At 39.0% G+C, this 11,731-nt stretch overlaps 1 protein-coding gene across 1 annotated transcript in view; it reads left to right on the top strand.

Annotated features, from left to right (window-relative positions):
- Positions 1–568: 568 nt before the first annotated feature.
- The window catches only part of LOC116430456 (retinoid-inducible serine carboxypeptidase), a 55,513-nt gene continuing 44,350 nt past the window's right edge, over positions 569–11,731 (top strand). Inside the window, exon 1 of the mRNA XM_031984628.1 lies at positions 569–587. Coding sequence (XP_031840488.1) covers positions 584–587 — 4 coding nt within the window. The 5' untranslated portion in view covers positions 569–583. The remainder of the gene's footprint in view (positions 588–11,731) is intronic.

The raw sequence follows: 11,731 nt of genomic DNA, 5'->3' as shown, positions 1-11,731 counted from the left end.
AACGGTGAAGTATCTTTATCAAGCACAATTGTGAAAGAAATCATAGAGCAAGGGCATAACGGTCGAAGATATAAAAAATTAGGAGATAAGACGAACAGAAAGTTCGGTGAGAGGAATTGAAAATTGATCGATCAGCCGAATTCCTCGGCCTAGCGATCGAGTGTTCTAACAGCGCACGTGTGCGTAAACATGTCGGCTCCCGACTGAAACGCGTCCGCCGCCTTCCGCGCCATTTTATTGGCCGTTAAGCAATCCGATTTTACTCGGCGACGCCGTAATCGTTTGCATAATCTTTGTCGCCAAGGTCGCCGTAGTTCGATTCCATTGGTAAAATGTATTTGCGGTATGATGCTCGTAAAAACTTACGAGCGAATTCTGCTTATCGTCTCGGATGATTTAACCAAGAACTGTAGGCCAAGAAACACCTAAGAGCAAAGTTCCTTGCGGCTGAGAAAGTCGGGATTTGTTCGTTCACTTTTGACAGTGATCCAACCCGTTTGCATCATACGTAAAATAAAAAATGTTCGATAATCGACGGAGTTTTTTTCTCCTTCTATTTGATTCGAGTGCCTGGAGCGTGGTGATGGGTAAGTAGACAGATTAATAATGTGGAGATCATGACGATGAAATACGGTAGATAATAATAGTTGTAAATGATAATATAGGAAATGAGAGTGTAGTAAATGGTAATGATAGGAGATAATAATATAGTAGACAACGATGTAGGAAATAGTAATACGGTAGATAATAATATAGGAAATAGGAATACAGTAGGTAATATTGATAGGGAATAATAATATAGTAATTAATAATAATAACAATAATATAGTGATGTCGATTGATTGCTCACTGAGACTCTAGCCTAGCGCGAACGGGTTAAATCGCGCAGAAAATATTAACAGACGTCCCATCGAATGGCGATTAGGCAATTTCCCGAAGTAGAACACGAAAATCTTCGAGGAATCTACGAAGTAGGACGTCTCAGACGGAAAGGACGCGAATCTAGTCCGTCGATCAGCAGGCATTCCGTCGATTCTGGAAACTTTCGCGAGACCGAATCTTGAACGACGCCGCGCAACAAGAAGGTTACGACCGCGTCGGGTTCTATTTACTTGAAAAGCTCGTAAATCGTGGACGCCTCTTACGAGTGAAAGCACGCGATAGGGGGAAAGAAGGAAATTTGTAGCGCAAATGATGGAACTTCGGACACTTTTACGCCGCGAAGGTTAAGAAGAAATCGGATCCCAGCAGTTAGTAGAGGGAACTAAAAACGCAAATAACAATCCTTCACTGCTAAATGCTGTTCTTTTTATGCAACATCCACGGAATAATACAACTGCAGATTCTTATTTTCCTCCAATGTATTTTGAATTCATTGCCTCGCGGAAACATTGTGAACATTGTAAAGATGAACTAGATGGATCCTACGTAAAACACAAGGATTAAAGATGCTGCTTTGTATTTATTATTACATAGATTGTCCGAGAAGTTTCCTTTATTTTATCGTTACACAACGGATGCGCAGTATGTTACGTATCGTGTTACCGAATTGCATGATCCATTCTGATCTATTACCTTCTTCGTTTTGAAATGAAACTGGACGCAGATCTAAGTCGATTCAAATTTAGTAGAATTTATTGCTCCGAGTTACTTAGAATAGGAAGAAAGATATGATTTTGCTTGAAAAGAAAGCAGTGTCGCTAAATTGACGTTGAAAGTCGAAGTTATGCTGACAGAAATTCGTCTAGCTATTTTCAAAGCTACAATGTTTTAGTGTTTAGCACGTTTGGTCGACACATGCAAATACAAGTGATAACTTGTTAAATTTCATACACACGCGAGCAAGTTTACTGGATGAAAGTGAATTCTTTGGGTTCGCGCTAGAGAGCAAGATGTCTGGGTACGTCCCCGCCGTTCCGGCCCGTAAATCATTCGTTCGCGTGCTCCAGATTTTCGAATTCAGAGGCACCGGGCAAGCCGGACCGGTCGACGAGCATTTCACCTTTCATCCGTATCCGGGACATTTCCGCCTGACATAACTATCCCTCGAGGCCTAGGCAAAAAGATCAAGAACCGTGATCCTGAAAGTCACGGTTCTTGGAATTCGGCTGCCGTTTGCCTCGTAGGCCGCTTCTAATTCAATGAAACGAAAAGAAAAAGTGGGTTTCAATTAATATTCCCATCGTGCATTGATATTCGAATAGTAAGGATAACATTATTTCCATCGTCGTTTGAATAACTTCAGATTAACAGTGGTTTTAACGAAAAGGTCGGAACCTAAATTTTTTCATTTTCAATGCGAATTATTTTCTAAGTATAGATCTTCGAGGATGCAGATACATACGCTGGAATTGTAATTTTATAGTCATTAGAGGGAAAATGGAAAAGTCGAGCAGAAATGATTAATCGTAGAGAATAATTGTAAATTATGGTTTTAAGAGGTGTTTTCTGACACCTCCGGTAAAAGTATAACGTGAATCTCTTTCATTGGAAGGCTTCACGATAAAATAATTTATTTCATTATTCGCAGGAAATTATCCTCGCTATCTTTATTTATTCGAATTCCTGATGTTTATTTATTCGAGCGAATTTATTCGAATGAATCACCTTTATATTTATTCGAACGAAAACGTGTATTTCCGGGGATTAATAGGATACACGCGTGAGAGCCAATTCCGGTTACCCTGAATAACGAATAAATAATTATAATAAATTTTTACGCGATTGATTAATTATTCATTAAGCGACGAATTCAATTTTACTTGTCGCTGCTGTCTTCGATCCGTTATTCGGGCAAAAGTTTGACCGACGCCGCAATGCGGTCATCAATTTCGCAAGCTTCGGATCGTTCCGACAAAATGGCCGCCGGACAAGGCGGGAAGATGGAAACAATGGGTCGTACGCGTGAAATACTTTCCGTAAATATTTCGTTTTGTTCCGTAAATATTAAATTATTGTAATTTCTAGTACGCCACTCGCTTGTCTTAAGATTTACCAGCATTTAATGTAAAGTATTAAGAAAAAATAATGCATAGTAGATTTAGCGTTTGTTTTTACTTCTACTTAGTACTTCTAAGTAGACTGCGCATGTCTATGCGTTTATAGAGCATTCGAAAGACGAAAAAATATACAAAATATATAAAGTATAGTGCTTTTTATTACATTTGCCAGGGAAAGCCATTTTCTGTCGTAATACTTATTTTCTAATAATAATCTTAGAAATTGGAATCTGCATAAAGATTCGCAGTATATATACTCATAAGCACTTACTTCTTTGTATGAGTATGTCCCATTACGTGTTCGTCGTGTGACGCATGCCGTTTGAACAGAGCGTGGGCGCGAACTCGAAAGATAGGCGTTAGAAATGTTTCAAAGGTGTGACGGTAAATAAAAAACGACGTATTCGAGAAATTGGTTATTTACACTCCAGATATTCGGGCCCATGGGCCAGTAACCGCGGTACGCTTTCTACAGGACTCGTCCCTCGCCTTTTTCCTGGTTATTTAGGTCACGTCCGTGAACAAAGAAAGGTTCGATTGCTAAACTAGGAATTCGATTGACGAACTTAACGATGGGAACATCAAAGCATTATGGTTTTGTATCTTTTTGATGTTTCGAGTGATTTTATTCATTTCATTGGTGAACATCTGAAGTTGCTAAAGCTTGAAGGAACAAGTTGTTCAAAGAAGAAAAGCAGCAATGTTTAGATAAAAGTGATTTAACTTCATAGAAAGAACAGTAGCGAAAGGATCAAACAAATCGTAATATAAAACAAACTAAGAAGACGGCATTACGAGTTGAAGAAGGTTGCACGCGGTAATATAAAAAAGTAGAAGATCAAGATCTTCGATAACTTGTTACATTAATCTCATTCAAACTTCATTCAGCTTCTCGTTAATTTCATTGAATTCATTCTTTTCGAAGGGTAATTGACACAGAGACCCACTCGGTATTCAAGAACAAGGTGAAACAGAACGGACTCGCGAGTAACAATACATCGACGCGACTCATTCATTTCTGACGTACCGTTCACACGTTATGAAACACCGTCTACATTTGTTCTTGCATTTGCGAAAGGTCGTCCGTTCGTATAGATCCGATCGGAGTCACGAATAATCCGCACGAAATTTCACCTCGGTGATTTGTATCTCGCGAGACGAAAATCAGAGGAACAGGCGGCTCGCGCGGAAGAAAGTTTTATTTTTTTCCATTTCACGCGCGACACGGGTCTTTCGAGACCGGAGTTCCTTCTTGCATCACGAACGGTTCCGGCGTATTGCTTTCTACCATAAAAATCAACGACCGTTATAGTTAAAAGACGCCGAACCGTAAATCGAACGAGTTAAACGAGTTAAACGACTCGTGGAAAATGGAAGAAACTGTTTAAGGAACACGGCGGGCGCTTCAACTGATCTCTAGACCGAGTATGTTTAATTGTCCACCGGCAATACCATTTTCATCATTTGAATTTGCTACGGCGTAAACGGTCCGAATGTTTACAATTTCGCAGCAAAGTATTAATTCGAAGCACGTGACTGGATTTGCTACTGAAGCGTGCACAATTCCTCTTTGAACTTTTCTTGGAGCCAAAGAATTCGTAAGATGTTATATATATCAGTACCGCAATATTTTTCGATGAATTTCTGATTTTCGAAACGTAAAATAAACATTAAAGTGTTTGAAAAGTGAAGATTCATGGCGATTCTTCCAAATCGTCAGGAAACTATATCAAAATATGTATAAAAACATTTGAGAAGAATATAAAAACGAAGTTAATTAATAATAATGTAATATTCTGGGTCTAAAAGGACCCGGCGGTCGCTGGCCAAAAGTTAAAGCGTTAAAAACACGGAAATCGATATCAGTATCGTCAGACTTTCATGAAAACGTAAAGGAACCTGTAAGAAGAATGTGCAAAAAGTATGAAAACGAAGTTGATCTACGATAATGTAACGTTTCGGGTCTGAAAGGACCCGGCGATCGCTGGCCAAAGGTTAACAACTCCATTTGCCGGACGTTGCGTTATTATAATCGAATAACAGTAATTCTCCTGGAGCCGAATGCTTCTTTCCTTCGCCTCGAACCTTGCCCGCGTAATTTCACGCGAGTGAAAGGCGCCCGGGGCGATTTCGTCCGTGCGTACGCACGCGTGTCCGTGCACGTTCGCATGACCATATAAACAAACGTTGTTATCGCGTTACCTAATCGCCAGTTAGCCGCCGTCCATCGATAATTAACACCTTTTCACGGTATTCGCCAATTAAACTTGCCATGAACTCGATTCCTATCGTTTGCTTTCCCGACGCGGCCATTTAGAAATGGAATTTATGTAAGCACAAAAGTTGGGACGGATTCCTAAGGAATCGCGTATTTATCTTTGTTAGTCGTAGAAACGATGGTCAATGAAAAAAAATGAAACATAAGAATTAAAGAAATATTTGTGAGTTTCGTAGAGGAAATAGAAAACATGCGATACAAAATATTTGTAACGTGTGTACAGTTTAGTATTTATGATTATAGCGTGTAGAATGGTAATAATTAATATTGCGCATAATTGATGAGATGAGTTATTCTTGATGGAATATTTGTTTATAGGGAAACCTATCGAGACTTTTGCCCTCATCTAATATTATTCGCAAGTGGATTTCTCAATCGGGCCGGGTTCCGGGCACACGCGACACGCTAATCGACAAACACACGAAGTTTCTACAAAAAGACCCGGCCGAAAGAAAATTTTACTCGTATTTCACTTTTTCTCACTTTTATCCCCGGTGTAATGCACTTCCGAGAAAGCGCTCGGCACATAAACGCACGGCGCCGTTTCATCCGAGTAATTTTATTGATGAACCAACGGGATGTTCATTCAAATTTCTGTTTTCGTCTTTCTATCTGTTAATTGTAAAAGAACCTGAAAGAATTGTAAGGTGCAACTATTAAGTTAACTCGTGTTTTTCTTTTTATTTATTCGTAATACAAGAAAATGAAAGAACTCTAAGGTAGGATTGTCGAGTTAAAATTTTTAATGGTGTCTTATGATACCTTCGGTAAAGATTGCGTTGATGAAATTATCATAGGACAATGTAAAAGGAAGGAATAAAAGTCTCGTATATGATTTAAGGTTTACTTAGAATCGAAGAGACGTGACCAGTATACGGTATACACTATTGTTGTGCCATACGAAGTCTCGACTGTCGTCCATCGGAGGTTACACAAGCGCAGAGCTGTGTTTCGCGTGCTATTAGCGTGTCAACTGTGTTTTCCGTTTGTTATACCTAATTCGTTTCGGTGTACGGTCTACCCGTTCATTAGCCTTAATGTTAGAACCGGCGTACCAAGCAAAGTAATTGGTTTTATTGTTCTTGTTTTCCAGTTATCTATTGTTATCTAATTATCTAGCTATCCAGATATCTAGTTATCCAAAGTTTTTATACGATTCATTGTTTTTCTCATTTCATCTAAATGGTTAATTTTATTATATTTAAATTTCATTATATTTATTATATTTAGATGCCATTATATTTATTATATTTATTATATTTTCTATATTTACTATATTTACTATATTTACTATATTTACTATATTTACTATATTTACTATATTTATTATATTTACTGTATTTGCCATATTTACTATATTTACTATATTTACTATATTTACCATATTTACCATATTTACTATATTTACCATATTTACTATATTTACTATATTTACTATATTTACTATATTTACTATATTTACTATATTTACTATACTTACTATATTTATTATATTTATTAGTTATGGTTATTATATTTTAATATTTCGAAAGATATATTTCGATCAGAAATATTGTATTGGCTACGTGAGATCCCGTTTGGTCTTCCGCGTAACGGCTCGAGGCACGGTCTTCCCAGGGTTAGCCGGTCTTGATACTCGGAACATCCGAGTTTACGTTTCGGGGTTCAAGTGAAAGTAACTAAGAAGTACGGGCAATTGATGTAACAGCCTCGCTCCGGACTTCGGTCCCTGTATCTCGTCATTTCGTTGCGGATCCTGACGCCTTCTGAAAAAGAGGATGAATCGACCGCCATTAATAAGTGGGCGCGTCGGTGAAAGCATTCCCCGGATTCACGGCAGTAAATTAAATATTATAATATAATATAATTCAACAATGAACATAGCGCTATAGATACCGTACAAGAAATATGTGAGTAATACGATACATAATACGATAAAGTCATTCCTGTTAATTGAAAGCGGCGGTAACAATTGATTCATTGTTCAGAAGGTCAAACTGCCTCTCGTACGTTTCAAGTAACTTTCACTTGCAGGAATTTTATAAGAGCCACTGATGAATGCGGATAACGTTTAATGGTAACCATAATTTTCTGGAAAACTGCAGTTCGCCAGAAGTAGAGTAAATTAAAACGTTTTTATGGGTGTACTTTACACACAGCCGATTCACGTTTCGTAACAGTTATTTTGAGCCTTCCGGAGAGGTCCTATGAATATATTTCTATTTCCAGTCGATTCCATTCCAATTTCTTCAATCTTCTATTTCACTTAAATAAATTCTGAACTTCTCAACGGTTCAAATTCGAAGCTTCTAATTTCCCATTTCGCACCTACAATATTAGCTCTTCGCAAACAGGAATGTTTCAAAGTTCAAAAAACTTCTCTTGAAAACCTAAATTATACGTGAAAGACTTGAACACTCAAAAATAAGAAAACCACATATTAATTCCCAATGTTTTTAAATAATCAAATTATCTATTTCGTGTTTAGGTTGAAACTCCCGAGGCCGCCATTAATACGGGATTGGATCGCGGAGGATCATCTCGTTCGCGAAAACTGTGCCAAAATCCTTTCCCCCGGCTAGAAAGCGATTAATTGTTGCATCCTCGTTCGAAAGTGAATTGCGTGGATTTGCTGGGTCTGTGTGGCACCGGGTTGCACAGGTTCGCATCGAATTCTTGGCACGGTCGCGTGCATACAGATTCCATAAACGCAGTCGTCGCCTAGGCGCACTTCGAAATCGTGATGCTACGATTCCTCGTAGAAAACGAAGACAGTTTAGAGGAACAGCGGAACGTTTCCTTTCGCGATCTTGAATGACATCAGTTCAAGAAAGAACAAAGAGGCGTCAGGCGGGAAACGTAATTCTCAAAGTTCGCCGCGCGAAGGCATTAACTTTCTCACATTGTAATGGCTCTATGAATGCCGGAATGTTCTCACTGCGCGAGGAAACGCGTTAACGCTGGCACGAGTAATTAGCGTGGTTTATACATAATTTCTCGCCGAAATTTGGAGAGTACGTTCCTCGCAATTCGAAGCGAGTGTTATTGTTACACCCAGGGAAACAGATGATTTTGCTTAACAATTTCTCACGAAAAGATCTTCCTAATTTCCGTAACTGTGAAATAGACTTATCGAATCGAGTCATCCCTACTTGTCTGGGAATTCTGCCGTTGAAATCTGGAAATTTGAAATGTTAAAAATCTGTGAATCTCGATTCTTTTAAATTTCGGCTGCGAGACAAAATGGCGGGTATGTAGGAAATCATTCGTGTTTCAGATTCAAATGTTTCATTTTCAATATTTCATTCAGACGAATTTCTAAGGTATAATTATACAGAAAACACAGTTAAAACCCATTTATTATTAATTTAAAGTACAAACAATTGGTTGACGAATAAAATCGAAGGAACACATTGATATTAGTCCAGGCTATCATTAATTCCTCTCGAAACCAATTTGTCATACCTTGACATTTGAATTAATTTGGACAAATCAAGGTTCGATTAAATCTTTCATCTCTATAGGAATTAATTGATCGTACGAACATGTTCTTGCAAAGTATTATCGAATCGATCTATTAACAGAAAACCCGAAGTTCCATTAAACCGTAACACCAGTAACCGGCGCATAGATCTCGTTAATGGTTAATCTGTCAGAAGAATATTTATTAGACTCGAGTGGCTGATAGAAGAAACATAAATCACGGTCGGGCATAAATTTTCCAGTGCGCGGCTGGAGAATTTCTACCTTGCCCCTTGGCATTTCGCACAGTGTAGAATCCATGAAACCCGTTCGCCGATGCAGTTCCCCGCTGCAGTATCCAATGATTTCATCTATCCTGGGAGATGATATATTCGCGATTCACCGTTCGAAGAAAAAATCGTGTCCCCGTAAGCCCGCAGGTTCGTTCGAATACAGATAACCCCCGTGAAGTTCGCGACAGATGAATTTTACATTAGAATTTCTTCAAAATTTACATCGAGACGAGAATTTCGTTTCTAGCAGATTATATATTAATTGAACAGGACGCGTATGCGAATCGACATTTTTGCAAGCGGAATGTTTAAAGGACAACGGGATTTGAAGAGAAACTTGATTTATCCGCTGAAAGGTCCATTGATCTTTAAATAAAACGCAGGAGGACCGTACGGAGGTTCATTACAATATTTATCTGAGACTTTGCATATTTGCGTTACGAAGTAATTGGTATGCGGAGGATTTTTTCAAATTTAGAATCTGCGGAATTTGTCCGACTGCTCGCGTGTTTCGCACGTTACCGTTATTTTTGTACGCGCACGCGGAAAAAAGCGGGCCATCTAAATCGGAGGGAACCTCCTGCATCCTCGAGGTCATCGAGATCAACGGTATGCTCTTCCTTCGTGCGACTCCGGGGTCTCCTTTCCTGGTTCCTGAGTCGCGTCACAGACTTCTACCGCGGGAAAGTCATGGTCACGTGGAACATTATCTACAGAGTGTCCCGGATGAAATATATTCGTCTGCTTACTCCAAATATATTCTGCACGAAGATAAGAAAAAGAAACAATGATCGTTTGTTTCCGAGGGAATCAAACCTGAACGATCTTTTGGATAAATCGAGCGATATTCAAGTTTCGTATTGGTGTTTTAATTATTCTTAAATCATTCCTTTAACCTTTGAATAATCCTTGATTCCGTGAATTAGAAATATAAATACAATTCCAATACACTCTTGGATTAATTACAAATTCAATGTAATTTCGAAATAAAGATAGTTCGTGTTTCCACTTAAACAAGACGATATTTTAACATTTCCTAAATATACAAAGACGATTTGAAATGAACTCAAAGAGAAAGCACAGGTAAGTTGAGAAACAAAGCTTTTTTATCCCAGTATTTCGCACACCGATGCATTATGCACAGTTTAATATTAACCCTTTGCACTCGAAAGATTCTCACTTGTAATATGCATAAAGTCCTAATTAGATGTAGACGAGATACTTTGAAATGAATTTATTAAGAGATCACATATGAATTAGGGAACTAAAGCTATTTTCTTCCAATATCTCACGTATCGATGCAGAATACAGAGGGTAATGGCAAATAACCAAAGTTTATAATGTTGCTCTATCAAATCATCGAGTGCAAAGGGTTAAATATCAAATTTTAAAGTTTTACGACATTTCGGCGAGATGAAATATTCATATTTGGAAGAGCAAGTCGTAGACGAGTGATTTAATTACTCGAACATCTAGAGATCAGCACGTAGTTCCCTTTTGTTCCATTGATTAAGCGATTGATAGATGATTTAGTTTCTTCTGTCGAAGGTTTCGTATATTTCTAAGAACCTTCGTCCGCGGAGGGTTAAAAGAAATCGCGATACGTTCGATCTTCGTGTTAACCGGTACACCCTGTGCATGCTCGGTGCATCCTTCAGCCACTGTGCAAGGATGCAGCGGCGGGGGAAGGAAACCGATGCACGAGCAACGGGGTTCCCGACTTGTAAACGACCGAGCTCACGAACACGCTTCCGCTGTAACGAACGAGTAGAGAGCTGAAAGATGCATCGGAGACGAACCTTCTGGGTCGAGAGTGAAACTACTTTTCGATGCCGGCATATAATCGAGCCAATTAAGACACGATGCGAGGATGCTCAGCCACGATATACGAGCCTCTTTAACAAGCCCGGGATGTTTCCGTGAAACATAAAAGCGCATTTTTTCCGTTTGTTTCCACAAGGAACTCCGAGAAGGAATTTATTATGGCAGATTTCTAACTCAAATGTACTGGAACTTCAATCCGATAGATGAATCAGTTTCAATATTGATATGTTAATACCCTTCGAGCATCGTTCCTCAATATGGCCGCCTTAGATTGAGGTTAGAATCCATTCACGAGACGTACACTTGAATTTCTCTCTATCTTATCAAATATTACTTTCAATATCAAACTATTTGGAAAGTTGAATTATATTCAATTCCAAATTTCAAATATTCTAAACGTTACATTATTCCTTATATTAACTGCGGAGCTGAAATTTCAAAATGGCGGACGAACAACGTCCACAAATCACCGAGGACTGTTCCGAAAACACATTTCACGTTTCCAAACTCGGATTTATCGAAACAATCAGCCGCGGTTTTTGGAAGAAAACATTGTAGCCAACAAAAGCTCGCTTTCTCCTGAATGGAGAACATTAATAATGCATAACCGTGCATGATTCGCAAACCGAGCATAGACCTGTTTGTCTGTGAGCTTATTATAAATCTCCGGATCACTTATATAACCGTCCTGTCACGCGAACCGGAGGTTCTTCCGCGGTTTCTGTGAATTTTCCCGCGGCTGTTTATTTTTTTCACCGACGTGCGCAGAGACGATTTTCGAAGACGCCACGGCTAGGAAGTCGGCGGACTTCCGGTACTTAGAGAGTCACCCGGTCCCATCGTCCGCGGACGGCGCATACGAGACGACTCTAATT

This window comes from Nomia melanderi, chromosome 7 (assembly GCF_051020985.1).
Source record: "Nomia melanderi isolate GNS246 chromosome 7, iyNomMela1, whole genome shotgun sequence".
Lineage (NCBI taxonomy): Eukaryota > Metazoa > Arthropoda > Insecta > Hymenoptera > Halictidae > Nomia > Nomia melanderi.
This window is presented reverse-complemented; position numbering and strand designations above follow the sequence as displayed.